The sequence below is a fragment of the Gymnoscopelus braueri genome (assembly GCF_963280865.1).
Source record: "Gymnoscopelus braueri genome assembly, chromosome: 17".
In the NCBI taxonomy this organism is placed as follows: domain Eukaryota; kingdom Metazoa; phylum Chordata; class Actinopteri; order Myctophiformes; family Myctophidae; genus Gymnoscopelus; species Gymnoscopelus braueri.
Window position 1 is genome coordinate 6,526,676 of NC_137617.1, and position 16,264 is coordinate 6,542,939.

Consider the following 16,264-nt stretch of genomic DNA (forward strand, 5'->3'; position numbering starts at 1 on the left):
CCCCCTCTCACAGCAAAAAAAAAAAAAAAAAAAGCAATCGGGTGGAAAACGGAAGCCTCGTCCTAAAACACACTGCCACCCATTTTTTCGCGGACCGTGGCCGCCGCATTAGACCGGGGGCGAGGGTGTTTTAGGACGACTTTTCCAGATTTGTGGTTGCTGCGCTGCGCGATGGGATGGACTGCAGCCACGGTTCACATGACGCTCGTCTGTCACTAATACAAACCAATCAGAGGCAGCTTAAGGCGGGTCATTGCGTCTCTCTAGCCAAGGAGAAGGATTTAAGGAAGCACAACACTTTGGTGGAGAAATTAAAAAAGTATACAACGTGAAACGCCGACCGACGCGTCTGTCAGCGCCTCAATATGCCGTGACTGATTCTGAAGCGGGTCAAACGGTAGATAACTTAACCACCTCCTTTTTACAAACACATTATCTTTACAAATCATTTTATTTTGATGAAATGGTGGGTCTGACTACATGAGACTTAAACGTTACACAGGCTGCTGGTGAGCAGCATACATGTTGCTGGTGGTTTTAACAACAAACTGTGACTAGCAGTGTTAGTCAAATCACTGGTTCTCAACCTGTGTGTCGGGACCGACCAGGGACCCACAAGGCCCAGGGGGGTCCCCACGTAATTTTTTTGTTTGGGGGGGGTTCCCAGATGACAGTAAAGTGACCATTTTTTTAAAGACCTTTTTAATACAAAAAAAAATAAGGAAGAAATGAAATATAAAATAGCATTACTGCATGAAAAGTAATCAACAAACAATACTATAGGAAATTGTAATTTGTGAAAATAGCTGATCTACAAGCTCACAACACATCATATCTCGGCATGTTGGGAGTTTGTAGATCGGCTATTTTTACTCTTATAGTGTGACACTCTTGTATGATGAAGTAGGGCAGTGGTTCTCATACTTTTTAATTTCATGGACCCCCAGTTTAATAAGCATTAGGCCACGGACCCCCATTTGATACCTCTTTGCTATCTCTGGGACCCCAATCTATACTAAGAAATCCTAACTCTGAGAGTGTACAAATGGAACACTCTCATAGTTAGTCATGTAACTCCTCAAGGACCCCTGGGGGTCCCCGGACCCCAGTTTGAGAACCGCTGAAGTAAGGCATTCATTTATGAAAAAACATAAAGTTGAAATATGGAAATACAAGGTTTCGGCCTGACAGCGAAGATATATATATGATTTAATTTATGCATTTATTTATCAAAACATTATGTATTTATTCATTTCCTTCACTTGCTGACGTGCTGCTGCGCAACAGGGAAGATATCCGCCAGGCCAGGTGGCCCTACCCAGGCCCATGAAATTGATAGGCAGTCTACAGTAGCCAATTAGAATGAAATCTGCTAAAACGGACTCATACACTAATACAGAACCATATATAGGCAAAATATTGTCTCTGACTCTCTGTCGGTTGGGAAAACTGTTTACCTTTTATTTTAAAACAATTTCAAATGGTGAAAAAAGCCAATCTACGAGCTATAATTATTAAAAATTAAGAAATACTATATTTTAAATAGTGAAAAATACAGAAAATAGGGGAAAATACATAAAATCTCTAATCTGTGATTCTAATGTGATTAATGTGACCCCTACAGTCAGTGAAGTCCAGGGCTGAATGTGACAAATATTGAGACAAATAGGCTATAACCCAATACATAATTTTATGAAATAAATGGGTTATATATTACAGATACAGTAGTTACACTATTCTTGTACTATATTAAAATTAAATCATCCTTAACCTTCAAGTTAAATTCATTATTTCCGTGGACTTAAAAATCATCGTTTTATTTGATGGCCTTCTTTTTGATTGGCCTTTATTACAGGCCCTACCAGCCTGTAGGGGGAGGTAGAGAGTCACATTATAATACCAGCCTGTAGGGGGAGGTAGAGAGTAACATATTATAATACCAGCCTTTAAGGGGAGGTAGAGAGTAAAATTATAATACCAGCCTGTAGGGGGAGGTAGAGAGTAACATTATAATACCAGCCTGTAGGGGGAGGTAGAGAGTAACATATTATAATACCAGCCTGTAGGGGGAGGTAGAGAGTAACATATTATAATACCAGCCTGTAGGGGGAGGTAGAGAGTAACATATTATAATACCAGCCTTTAAGGGGAGGTAGAGAGTAAAATTATAATACCAGCCTGTAGGGGGAGGTAGAGAGTAACATTATAATACCAGCCTGTAGGGGGAGGTAGAGAGTAACATATTATAATACCAGCCTGTAGGGGGAGGTAGAGAGTAACATATTATAATACCAGCCTGTAGGGGGAGGTAGAGAGTAACATAGTATAATACCAGCCTGTAGGGGGAGTTGAGAGTAACATATTATAATACCAGCCTGTAGGGGGAGTTGAGAGTAACATATTATAATACCAGCCTGTAGGGGGAGGTAGAGAGTCACATATTATAATACCAGCCTGTAGGGGGAGGTAGAGAGTCACATATTATAATACCAGCCTGTAGGGGGAGGTAGAGAGTAACATATTATAATACCAGCCTGTAGGGGGAGGTAGAGAGTAACATATTATTATACCAGCCTGTAGGGGGAGGTAGAGAGTAACATATTATAATACCAGCCTGTAGGGGGAGGTAGAGAGTAACATATTATAATACCAGCCTTTAAGGGGAGGTAGAGAGTAAAATTATAATACCAGCCTGTAGGGGGAGGTAGAGAGTAACATTATAATACCAGCCTGTAGGGGGAGGTAGAGAGTAACATATTATAATACCAGCCTGTAGGGGGAGGTAGAGAGTAACATATTATAATACCAGCCTGTAGGGGGAGGTAGAGAGTAACATAGTATAATACCAGCCTGTAGGGGGAGTTGAGAGTAACATATTATAATACCAGCCTGTAGGGGGAGTTGAGAGTAACATATTATAATACCAGCCTGTAGGGGGAGGTAGAGAGTCACATATTATAATACCAGCCTGTAGGGGGAGGTAGAGAGTCACATATTATAATACCAGCCTGTAGGGGGAGGTAGAGAGTAACATATTATAATACCAGCCTGTAGGGGGAGGTAGAGAGTAACATATTATTATACCAGCCTGTAGGGGGAGGTAGAGAGTAACATATTATAATACCAGCCTGTAGGGGGAGGTAGAGAGTAACATAGTATAATACCAGCCTGTAGGGCGAGGTAGAGAGTAACATAGTATAATACCAGCCTGTAGGGGGAGGTAGAGAGTCACATATTATAATACCAGCCTGTAGGGGGAGGTAGAGAGTCACATATTATAATACCAGCCTGTAGGGGGAGGGGAGGTAGAGAGTAACATATTATAATACCAGCCTGTAGGGGGAGGTAGAGAGTAACATATTATAATACCAGCCTGTAGGGGGAGGTAGAGAGTAACATATTATAATACCAGCCTGTAGGGGAGGTAGAGAGTAACATAGTATAATACCAGCCTGTAGGGGGAGGTAGAGAGTAACATATTATAATACCAGCCTGTAGGGGGAGGTAGAGAGTAACATATTATAATACCAGCCTGTAGGGGGAGGTAGAGAGTAACATATTATAATACCTTTGCTCTAAGTGAAACCTGTGTCCAAACCCAATGTTGAATAAATGTGACTAACAATAGCATAATGTAGTCGTGTTTTTCATCAGAATTAATGAATAAATGCAATTATTAACACTATATAAGCATGAGGGGCCGACAGGGAGAGCAGCTGGCATGGGGGTGAAGACATCAGTCTTAATGTTAAATTCCTCTAAATCAGCGTTAAAAAGGGCCCTTTTTAAATTTTGGGCCCCCAAATTTTTTTTCGCCGCCGGCCTCCGGCCGGCGGCCGAACGCATTATGACAGTTAAAGTCTCACTCTTACAAATTTCTCAAAGTTGGCAGCCCTGCAGTAGGACAAATGTAAGTGACTATACAAAGACGAGAAGCCCCCAAATTGTTCAGTGCTTCAGTGCTCCAGACTGTATGACGGAGGCATTTGAAAGTTGTTGGAGGCAACAGTCTGGCTCGCGAGACTACTTCAACACTAACCCTGGTATTTGAACCAGGAACTTTCCGGAACCGGAAAGAACCGGAACCGGAACACTGCCGTCCCACAGTGTGACGCAGTCTGATGACACACCGTGACACGGGGATCTGGGTAGCGAGACTATTAGCATGCTAACATTTCACCACTGACTTCCTGCCAAAACAAAAAGGTCGGCCTCCTCTGACCTGAACTACTTTCTGTTCCAATACCGCAGACAGGCAGTTAGGAGCAGTCACACTCTGACAAACATGACACACACACACACAGAGTCACGTACAGCCTGCCCTGTATGATGATCACCTTACATTCAGCGGTATTGATTTGCTCTGTCTCCACTCAAATGACGGCTGCTCTTTAAAAGACACGCAGCAGCCTCCTGCCATCAAGGTTGCGGCGCACGCACACGCACACACACACACACACACACACACAGTATTCTGCTCATGTCTTCGGTGCGTCCATATGACTGAGGGCTCTGACAGATGTCTAATCAGATGCTGTCAATACCATGTCAGTGTTGAGTTGTTAGCACAGTGTGTGTGTGGAGCATGTTACCCTGACATGTCACTGCTGGTACATGTAGCTCTATGAGTGAGTGACAAAGAAAACCCCTCTTAATTCTTCATAACCTACCTCAGAGACCAGTGGTGTAAAGTAACTAAGTACACTTACTCAAGTACTGTACTTAAGTAAAATGTTGAGGTATTTTTACTTTACTGGAGTATTTCCAATTTTAAATACTTTTACTTCTACTCCACTACATCTCAGAGGCAAATATTGTACCTTTACTCCACTACAATTATTTGAAAACTTGAGTTATTAGTTACTTGATTATTATTACAAAACATACATTACCCACTTCAGCCCTATATACATTTCGGCTATTTGAAAATAGCAGATCTACAGGATCACAATGCGTTGCGATGCAACGCATTGAGAGCTTGCCGATCTGCTATTTTCAAAAGGTTTTTAGATATTATTATGCATTTGAAAACTTGTCAAATGGGACATTCTGCATGTAATGAGTACTTTCCACTTTGGTACTTTTGAGTACATTTCGATACCAATACTTTAATACCTTTACTCAAGTAAATTTTGAATTCTGGACTTTTACTTGTGTAACAGAGTACTTCTACATTGCAGTAATGATACATACTTTTACTTAAGTAAAACAATTTAGTACTTTTTCCACCACTGTCAGAGACCACACACACACACAGGTTTGTACTATGCTTGTGATGACATCAACATTTTAGAACAGCATTGAAAATAGTTAAAAATAGCTGAAACATAGCCAAACAAATTGCTGATCTACAAGCTCACAACGCGTCACAATGTGACACGTTGTGAGCTTGTAGATGTGCTATTTTTCGGGGGGTGTTATTGTGTAATTAAGTATATAACATAGGGAAAACTCTACGCCCAACCCCTAAACCTCTACATTTGTATTCCTAACCCTAAACCCAACCTGAATATCTTCCTAATTGTAAGTCTAAATGTTGTTTGTATTTTTTTTTTTACCACAAAACCATTTATCTTGTGAAGACCAGGAAAACGGTCCATGCAATGTCTAATTCTCTAATTCTACTATACTTGTGGGGACATTTGGTCCTCACAAGTATAATATAAAAAGTACACACACACACACACACACACACACACACACACAACACACACAGGGACACTGATGGGGCTTTGATGGAGGAGACGAGGATCGGACATGGAATTAATGTCTCCCTCCAGACAAACACATGAAGGGGAGGGGCAATTATTCACAAAAAAAAAATATTCAAATCGCTGTAGTATCGATTGATGCATGGGAAGTGTTTTTTTACTTGACCACATTAACCTTGGCGTCCCTATTTTGTGGCATGTCATTATATTAAAACATTTTCTAAATTAGCATTCATTGTACGTACAAGTTTGGCTTAAGTGGTTAATATATTATAACATCTACTGCATATATTTCTATAGTATATAATATTTCAGATAATTCCCTTAACAGCGTTTTCTATACAGTAGCTGTGTAAAATCTCAGACCATCTCTACAAGATCCATATTGGAGGAAATACGATTGTTCATTTTCAGCACAGAAATAGAAACAAGCTGGCAAAAAAATCTGCAATCATATGACCATTAAGTAACTGTTTTAAAAAGATGGAAGTGCTGTCATCTGTATTCATTTTATTCTCGTTCATAAATCCACATACCACTAAGAACCCAGTCAGCCAATTAGAAAGCCATATGATTTGTGTTCCAGCGTGTGCCTTCTCTCTCTCATTCATTCTCTCTCCCTCTCTCGTCTGGTCGGTGTATCAGTGTTATTCCGAGCACACAGCCCCCCTGGGATTTGCTGCCCCACCCCACCCCCGCCATCCTCCACCCCCACCCCTTCAACCGTATTCCCATTTGTTACCATGGCGACCCAATGCTGGCAACAGCTTGTCCCTGTGGCCGACGCCTCTGTCTGTCTGTCTGCCGGCTCTGATGCTATAGAGGATGGATGCCTCCACTTGTATGTACATGACAACACAAACATAACAATACTGCAATATCTATTGTGATTCACCAACCTTTGACTCCCATTTGATAAAAACAAAACAAATGTATACATCGTGGGTCTTCAACGTTTTCAGCCCAAGGACCCCTCATCTGAGACAGAGATGAATCAGGGACCCCCTCTATTGTATAAAATTGTATTTCAGATTAAACTTATTTGTTTTTACTGTTCTTTTTTCCCTCCTCACCTAAACCTCTTTGCCGGGATGCTAGGTTTCAAGTGGTTAATGTAATAAAAAAAAATCATATCACTAAAAGATTTGGCAGCCCCCCTGTAGTAACTCACTCACTGCAGGTGGAAACGTAAGTCTAAAACCATTCCTTTTTCAAAATCCTACTCACCACCTATAAGGCTGGCTTCCCTCTATACCTCTCCGACCTCCTCAAACGTCCCCCCCCCCCCCGCTCCCTCAGGTCTGGTAATGTAACGCCAACCTCCTGGAGGTCCTCGAGGCCATGACGTACCGTACCTCGGACGACAGGGCCATTTCTGCTGCTGCCCCATCCCCCTGTGGAATGCACTCCCCGATGCTATCAAAGAAGCCCCCCCACCAATCCTTCAAAACCCACCTCTTCAATATGGCTTTCTGCACCCCCAAACTGTTCCACAGTTTTAATTGATTTGACTCTATAGTCATAGCCTTTTGGGTTTTTTTTCTTTATAAAGTTAATTTGTATTGTTGTTTTCTCCTCCCCCTATGTAAAGTAGGCTTTGGGTACTTAGCCTAGAAAAGCCCTGTATGAATTTGCGATAATATATATAATGTTTAGTAAAATTGTGAAAATAGTAGATTGGCTATTTTCACTACACTTGTATGATGAAGTAGAGCATTAATATATCTTTTTTAAAGAATATTGAAATATGGAGATATGAGGTTTCAGCCCGACAGCAGCGGTATACAGTACTGTATATCTCTGGGACCACCCATCTACACTGTAAAATCCCCCGTGTTTATGTAACTCTGAAATGGAACCAAATGGACCCTCACTGGGTGTTACAGACCCGTAAGGGTCCATTATTGGGACCCCTGGTGGTCCCACCGTTGAGAAACAGTGATTTATTGCATTTATGATTTATGAGTATATACCAAAGGTCTCGTTACGCCGGTAATTACCGTTTCTTTAATGACAAATAGTGGAAAATGTAATTACACAACCAACGCACACACGTTTGAAGATGCAGCATCCAGCAGAGATGCCTAAAGACACTTCACAACACATGTCCATTTAGGGTTGCCATTGCCAACTGTCGCTTGAAATAAGGAATCGTCCCTTATTTCGAAAGTAAAAGACGTGTCCTTTATTGATAAGGGACTGATAAGGGACACACTTATTATGTTCCTTAATTTGGGTGATCAGTCAATGACACATCTTACAAGTTCAAACGGCTCATATACACATACTATAATACAGGTTGTTAACCACTTCAATAGAAAATACAATGCTTTAACCCATGTTGTTAGGCTACATTGTTAAATGCACCTGCCATTAAGTTCCTATTTATCGGTAGGCCTATCACAATGAAAGCTCATTTTTTCCCACAATTGTAAAGAAGACTATGATATATTAATGTTATATTCAAATCTTGTTAGCCAATTAGTATGGGGCCCACTTGCAATATTCTTACAGCCCACCAGTTGTTAACCTGGTATCCTATAGTTTCAATGTACGGATTATTTGTATTTATCATCTGTCACAAAACATGTACAAAATATGGTTGAAATATAGGACACCAACAAATCTGTGATAATTATATACACACAATGAATACACATAAATACGTATACACAAAACAAATACATACAGATTATTATTTTTGATAGTTTATTGTTCAGACTGATGCTATAGGTTCTTGGTTTACCTGTGATCCTAGTCTACTGAGGCACTACACCGTCTCTCTGCATTTGATGTATGTGCTTACGTTGCCTATTGTAAGTCTCTCTGGATAAGAGCATCTGCTAAATACCTAAATTGTACCATCTGTCCGGGTATCTGTAATCATTCCAGACATTCTGGCCGGCGGTTTAAAACCCTTTGCGCAACCTATAAAGTATACAGGATACGAGCTGTGATACATAACACATTTGCTTCTTTCAAAACATCCTAACATGAATATAATAATTCAAGCTCATGGTCATGTGTGTGTTTTTTCCAGGGCTGTATACCTCTGCAGGGTTGCCAGGTCAACGAGCTCACAGCCAATCCAGACGAACCAGGAAGACACCTGTTTGAGATCGTACCAGGTGAGCAAAGTTACTTGATTTACATTAACTGTGCAACGTGGGTTTAGGAGACCAGAAGTCAACACACTGATCTGACGTTCACGCCGAGCGACGTGGAGGAGACTTTGTGTACCATGTCGTACGAGTGGCGAGGCGTGGGATTGCTTATCTTGGTAATAACATCGAAGATCTTTGAGGTGACTCAGGTGAGCTCCACTGGAACTGGAAGCAGTGGTGATTTTATCTTTTAGCAGGTCACACAATGGACTGTTGATATGCATCCAGGGTCTCATTCCTATGTTAATTCACGCTGTTGTAGTCGGCAGCTTTCATACGCTTTGTTTAGGTGTGAACTTGACGGTTGTTTTTGATCGACGCATGTGTGTGCGTGTGCTTCTGCTCAAAAGACCGCATGCAATGAGCACTGCACCACTGACTGGAAGAGTATGTATACAAATGGAGGAGCCGAATTGTATACTCTTGTGAAAAATTTATTTAAAGGAGTAGTTCACCCCAAAAAAAAAATCTATCAATTACACACATCATGAAGCCTTGAATTCATGGAGATTTTTGTGTTTTTGTCGCATTCCTGAGCCAATAATTTGATGACCGGAGACTCAAAGACTCTCCCACTGAGTCTCCTACTGACCAATGATCCGGGCATCAAATTATTGGCTTAGGAATTCGACAAAAACTAAAAAATCTCCATGAATTCAAGGCTTCATCATGGGTTGTGTAATTGATAGAAAATAAGTCATTTTTGGACCGAACTACTCCTTTAAATAGTTTGAGAACCACTGGCGTAGAGAACACATTGTCTATCGGCATGCAATGCTGAGTGGACAGCAGCGGTCTTCACGCCATTCGGTGCGGCCACTCGCTTGGCAGGCTCCTCGCTCAGGGAAGAGCCTCACGGGACACAACAAGCCTGCTGTCTGACTTGACGTGTTGAGAGGCGAACTATCAGTGGTTTACAGAAACACACAGAGGCAGCGTTTCTTCTCTGGCCGTTGGGTTGGAACAGCTGCTGATTGGAATGGCTGCCACTGACCTGGAATCATTACTCACACCTAGTTGTCCTTCTGTGTGTCCAGCAGTAGGGAGCGCTGTTGACCAAGTACTCAATCCAAGTCAAAGTATAGTCAAATAAGTGGAAGTTGCTCTGTCAAATTTGTACTTGGAATTTAAAGTACTGGGGTACTTGCTTTAAAAAAATACTAAGTGCAAAAAGAGATTTTAAAAAAATATATCAATACTAGTGAAAATAACAAACTACAAGCTTTACAAGTAAAGTACACAAATGTATTTAAGTACAGTACGTTACTATCCACCACTGGTAGGGAGTGCTGTTGGCCAGAGCTCAGATCTCATTCATGACCTCCCAGGACCACCGTTGCCAAGTTCGCTTATTATAAGCGACTTTGGGCTTGTTTTTCCGTAAAGCCGCTTGTGTCTGAAGTTGCGGGTGGTGTTTTTTTGGTTTCTAAAGTGTAGTTGATTTGGGCTTGTTCCCTAATGTTGTTTAAAACAAATTCTCAAATGTTTCAATGTCAATAACGCCCAAATTAATATATATGTGTCCACGGACACCCATCTGAAAATATTTTGTGCCAGGGACTCGTGCGTGCTTGCGTGCACGCTCATGTGGCCTTGTCGCTTCTTTTGGACGTATTTTTTATAGAACTGGCCAGTGGCCACTTGTTTCTCGTGCAAAACCTGGCAACACTGCTCAGTACCTACCACCTGCTGCTGACAGAAAGCAGCATGTCGAAGGGGTTTCTGCTTGTAGAATCACAATCAGCTCCATCATCACTAAAAGCAGCAGAACTAAAAGCAGCAGAACTGTAGGGGTCTGTCTAGGTGAAATGGAATCCCGGAGCCCATTCCGTGTCATGTTATTTAAGGTCACAATCATCCAGGGCCCATAAATCCCCCCAAAACTGTTGTAACTCAAGCAGAAAATGCTTTCAGAGAAGGACTCCTGGCTGCCGAGGAGAAATAAAAAGACGAGATGAGAGAAACATGGCCTCTCCATCATCTGACGACCCCTGCTGTAGATCAGCTCTGTTATGAGACCGTCACAGCTGACAGGCACACACACACGCACACGCACACCCACACACACAGAGAGAGAGAGCCCCCAGGGCTAGCTTAGAACCCAGTAGTCTATTGCTTATTGATTTGGGTGCAACCTGTAATGTTTGAGTCAAGGGACTCTATCTGTGCAGAGTTAGCCCCGGGCTCTCTGTGTGTGTGTGTGTGTGTGTGTGTGTGTGTGTGTGTGTGTGTGTGTGTGTGTGTGTGTGTGTGTGTGTGTGTGTGTGTGTGTGTGTGTGTGTGTGTGTGTGTGTGTGTGTGTGTGTGTGTGTGTGTGTGTGGCATGGCAGAGATACTGGTTTAGGGGGGAGTGAGAGAGATCATTCATTTGATCTTGTGACGTTCTGCAGAAGGCTTCACACATTCATTAAGTTCAACACCAACGACAGCTGATCAAAAGTGTACATTGAGTGCTCTCTGTGTGTGTGTGTGTGTGTGTGTGTGTGTGTGTGTGTGTGTGGGTGTGTGTGTGTGTGTGTGTGTCTAACTCACATGTTTAACCATCTTTGCTGCTTAGTGCAAAACAATGGGTTTCCTGTAGGGCAGAGCAATATGTCCATTATTATTACCGATATCATGATATGACACTAAATATCATCTGAGATTTGGGCTGTTGTACTATTATGATAAATGGTAAATGGTGCATTTATATAGCGCTTTTATCCAAAGCACTTTAAATAGATTGTGCATTATACATTCACCCATTCACACACACATTCACACACCGATGGCGGAGGAAACCATGCAAGGCACCAACCTGCTCATCGGGAGCAATTAGGGGTTCAGCGTCTTGCTCAAGGACACTTTGACACTAACTCTGGGGGAGCCCCCCAGCCCGGGCTCGAACTTGGAACCTTGCGGTTTTCCAGTTCACACTACCCGGCCACTCTACCCCTGAGCCACTGCCGCCCCACATGATATGACAAAATGTCTTTGTTTTAATTACTTGAGCCCTATTCAAAATGTTTGCATTAAGCCGATCTGCAAGGTGATTATACAGTATACGACACATTGTGAGCTTAGATCTACACGAGCAGTTCTCTATTTTCAACGATTTTGGTCAAAATAAAAAGAAAATTTATATCGTGTTCGCAATACAATATTATCCTCACAATATCAATAAGGTTAAAATAAATCTTCATTCATTCATTCGTTCAACCTTTATTTAAGATTCTCTGAGAGATCATTGATGGAGACCCTCATTTAAAATGATGCCGAGATTACACACATGATATAAATAACATAAGAACAACAAGAAAAACGATAATATTGTGATATGATTTTCCAATGATATTGCCCATCCCCGTTTCCTTGGTCAGCTTGAATCCCACAGACAGACCGAGGCATTCCCTTAGCGGTGGTCCCTGTCTGCTCTGTGTCAGTCAGAGAGGGGGGTGGAGGAGAGGGGGGGGGTCTGTTTATCGGCTGCTCCCCCCCTGTGTTTAGAGTCAGCCCTCCAGTGAGCGCCTGTATGTTTTATTTATGGAGAGTCAATATCACAGAGCGGTGTGAACCGCGGTCAGACTCTAACCCTACGGCCAGGCCGGCAGACCAGAAGGCTTTTACAGAGACCAGCGGAGAGGGGTGGGGGTTGTGTGTGTGTGTGTGTGTGTGTGTGTGTGTGTGTGTGTGTGTGTGTGTGTGTGTGTGTGTGTGTGTGTGTGTGTGTGTGTGTGGGGGGGGGGGGGGGGGGGGGGTTAAGGATGATTTGTGGGAGGGCAGGGGAGAGGAATCTTCTCTCTCACACACATAACCTTGTCTAGAAAAAAACAGCAATATCACGTCCTTATCGGATTGAAACGGGACAAAATAAATATCCTGTACTGCTCCAGACAGGTTTTGTCTACGCGAGCAGTTCTCTGACAATTCCATGTCAAGGACCCCCACCCCACTCCCCTCCCCCCAAATTGATACATATTGGGCCATGGATGGACCACCATTCGAGAAGATTTAGTGCCAGGGACCTCCATAAGAGAAGAAGATTTTAGAGTTAGAATTATGTCTATACATGAACAGTATAGACAGAATTCTACAGTCTATATACTGTAGACGAGGAGATAAGAGAAACCTATAATATTCTTATACAGTTTAGAACAAAAGAAGGAAGCGCTGCATGGATCAGTGGCTCTCACGACAGGTGTATGTGGAACAGTTAGATAGCCTATATATGACAAAAAGTCCAATAAGTACTGCTTTGCTATCCAAACTGCAGACTAAAAGGACATCGAAGGCATTCTGTCTTCAGTGAAAAATACTTCTTTTTTTTTAGAGCAAGGCAACCATAATGACCAATGCGTGTGGACCTCTCAGGTCTTTATCGGGGTCTAAATAACCCTGATGAAGCCAGCAAAGCGGTCATTGTATTACTTTTTGTCATATCGTTGTCTGGCAGAAACATCTCCATATTTTTACTTTTTGTGTTTTTTTGTAACGCCCTACTTGAACATACTACAGTTGTGAGCTTGTAGATCGGCTATTTTCAAATAGCCTAGGCATAAAATAGGGCTAAAGTGGTTTATGTATCTTTTATAATGTAATCATTTATATCTGCAAAGTAACTAGTAGCTAAAGTTTTCAAATAATTGTAGTTGAGTAAAAGTACAATATTTGCCTCTGAGATGTAGTGGAGTAGAAGGAAAAGTATTGAAAATTGGAAATACTAAGGAAAAATCCCTTAAAATTGTACTTAAGTAATGTACTTCAGTAAATGTACTTAGTTACTTTACATCATTGCTATCTGGTGTAATGTTTTGAAGGCAGTAAGGTTTTCTGGCCAACACAGCAGATGATGCAGGTACAGATCATGGTCAAAACATCATCTCAACAGCGGTTACAGCCGATAAACAACAGAGAGGGGCTGATTGGATTACAATAAGACCCTAACCTGTCAGACTTATATCCCACTCTGACGTCCACTAAATCTGAACTAAATCTCATTTCTAAAGACTGGATTCTCCGGCTCGCTTAAGAGATGTGAGTTTGGTCCACTTTAGTTCCGTTCTCTCTGTAATCAGCTTAGACAGATCAAGGCTTTTGTTTCCGTCTTTCCATTGGGTTTTCGCAAAGCTTACTATAAGTGCCAGTGGTGGACAAAGTGTATACTCTAAGTAAATACTCAAGTATTCAAAAGTACAAATTACGGAGAACATTTTCTGAAATTGTCTGAAATGTTCTGAGATTTTCAAAAATAGTGAAAATAGCAGATCCAGCATATCTTGTAGATTCATGGCTATTTTCACTATATTTTGAATAGAGCTTAAGTGGTTAATTCAAAATATATTTTTGTACGTTTCTGTCCCAAGAGTAGAAAACTAAAAACAAATACTCCACAAATGTCCACCACAAGTATCCTTGTTGGTCGGGTCGTGGGTGAACTGCACTTCAAGAAGGGGCGTAAATCCCTGTTGTGTTGTGTTATTGTAAGAGCCCTTGTACTTCATTAGCTGCCACAATGTGGTCAGTGACCCAAAAACTATCCAACTATGACCTCTAGACAAAGGCAAGGCAGCCAGGCTGGGACCAGCGTGCACATAAACAACACTCCAACAGGAGGTTGTGGGTTCAAATCCCTCCTCTGCCTCTGATGTATGTGTCCTCTAGCCCACAGTGGTCCAGTTAACATAACGTAACAATCATTTTTACATTGACATTTTTAACCCGGTTTTTAACCTTTTGTGATTGATTTGATGCTTATGGCCATGTACAGTAGCACTCTGATATTGCCTGTGAATGAGAAGTGCAATACCAATAAAATACATTACAATAGAGTGTCTGTCTGTCTGTCTGTCTGTCTGTCTGTCTGTATGTACTGGCCTCCATATGGGAGATGGCCAGCAATAAAAAAATCAAGAAATGACCATTTCTCTTCAGGGATCAATACAATATCATAAAAGAGGTTACAGATATACAGTGTGTCTTCTACCAGGCTTTGGACGGCTCTTATATTATTTTCAAGCAATACTGCTAGTTCAATATCAGCTATTTCAACCACATTAAACCTATAGTGTCTATTTTTGGGCACATATCAAAAATGTTCAAATGAATTAATTTCCATCTTCAAAAATAGCAGATGTTCACGCGCTGTTAGGTTGTCAATGCTACAGTACTTTCACTGTTTGTCGTACGATAAAGTATAAGACTTAAGTGGTTTACACTTCAGTAAACACTTGTACTTTCATCGGATATTCAAGAGGACACTTGAGACAATAGAGTGATATGGGGAATGCTGACAACGTCGCACGCAATGGAACACAGAATCTCCCACTCATGCAGTACAGTAGAGTCTGAGCTAGCAGGGTGCTCCAGGATTACTTATTTTGATTATTTTTACCTTTATTCTACCAGGAAGTCTCATTGAGATCAGAGACCTGGCCAAGATACAGTAGCAGCCATATAAAAACAACAGTAATTACTCCAGTGGTGGAAAAAGTACTCAAATTGTTTACTTAAGAAAAGTATCAATACTGCAATGTAGAAATACAAGTAAAAGTCCGGAATTAAAAATGTACTCGAGTAAAAGTACAAAAGTATAGTAAAGCAAAAGTACTAATTATGCAGAATGTCCCGTTTAAAATGTGTAAAAGTCTTTTGAAAATAGCCAAACTTTAAATAGGGCTGAAGTGGTACATGTATGTTTTGTAATACTAATCAAAATCTACAAAGTAACAAGTAACTAAAGTTTTCAAATAATTGTAGCGGCGTAAAAGTGCAATATTTGCCTCTGAGATATATTGGAGTAGAAGTAAAAATACTCCAGTAAAGTAAAAAATACCTCAAAATGTACTTAAGTACAGTACTTGTAAATGCGCTTAGTTACTTTACACCACTGATCACAACACATACATATATATTATGTAAATCCAAAACATTAAGAAAGCTATTCAAACATTTGGCCTCTGTAGAAAAACAATGACATGCGTCCTAGCTCTCCTAGATGGAAAAGCGTTGGTATCTAGGTCAGGACCGCTGGTCCAGAGCCTTCATCAAGTGTGAGGACTGAGGTCACAACAGCATAGTAATCTCTTTTTCTGTCCCATTCTGTCACACAGCGTTGTTCTCTGTGACAGAGTCCTGGTTCTTGACAGGCGGACAAGGACCTTGACAGCTCTCAGCTGCTGTCTGTGTGGCTGTCTATGAGTATGTTTTTTTTTGTTATGTCTGTATTTTTAGCTGTATGTGTTGGTGTATGGTTGATAGAAGCAGCGGTGAAAGAAGTGCTTTTTTCTAAATTAAAAAGCAGCAATACCACAATGTAGAAAATCTCAATTTTACTTTTAAAAGTTCAAAAGTATTGGCATCGAAATATACTTAATGTACCAAAAGTGAAAGTACTCATTATGTAGAATGTCC

General features: G+C 41.2%; 1 protein-coding gene across 3 annotated transcripts in view; it reads left to right on the plus strand.

The window, feature by feature from the left end:
- Positions 1-16,264, plus strand: part of arhgap22b (Rho GTPase activating protein 22b) — a 77,195-nt gene that overhangs the window by 23,600 nt on the left and 37,331 nt on the right. For all 3 annotated transcript variants that reach the window (XM_080455228.1, XM_080455230.1, XM_080455229.1), the window contains exon 3: positions 8,752-8,839. In XM_080455228.1, the coding sequence (XP_080311354.1) occupies positions 8,752-8,839 (88 nt within the window). The remainder of the gene's footprint in view (positions 1-8,751; positions 8,840-16,264) is intronic.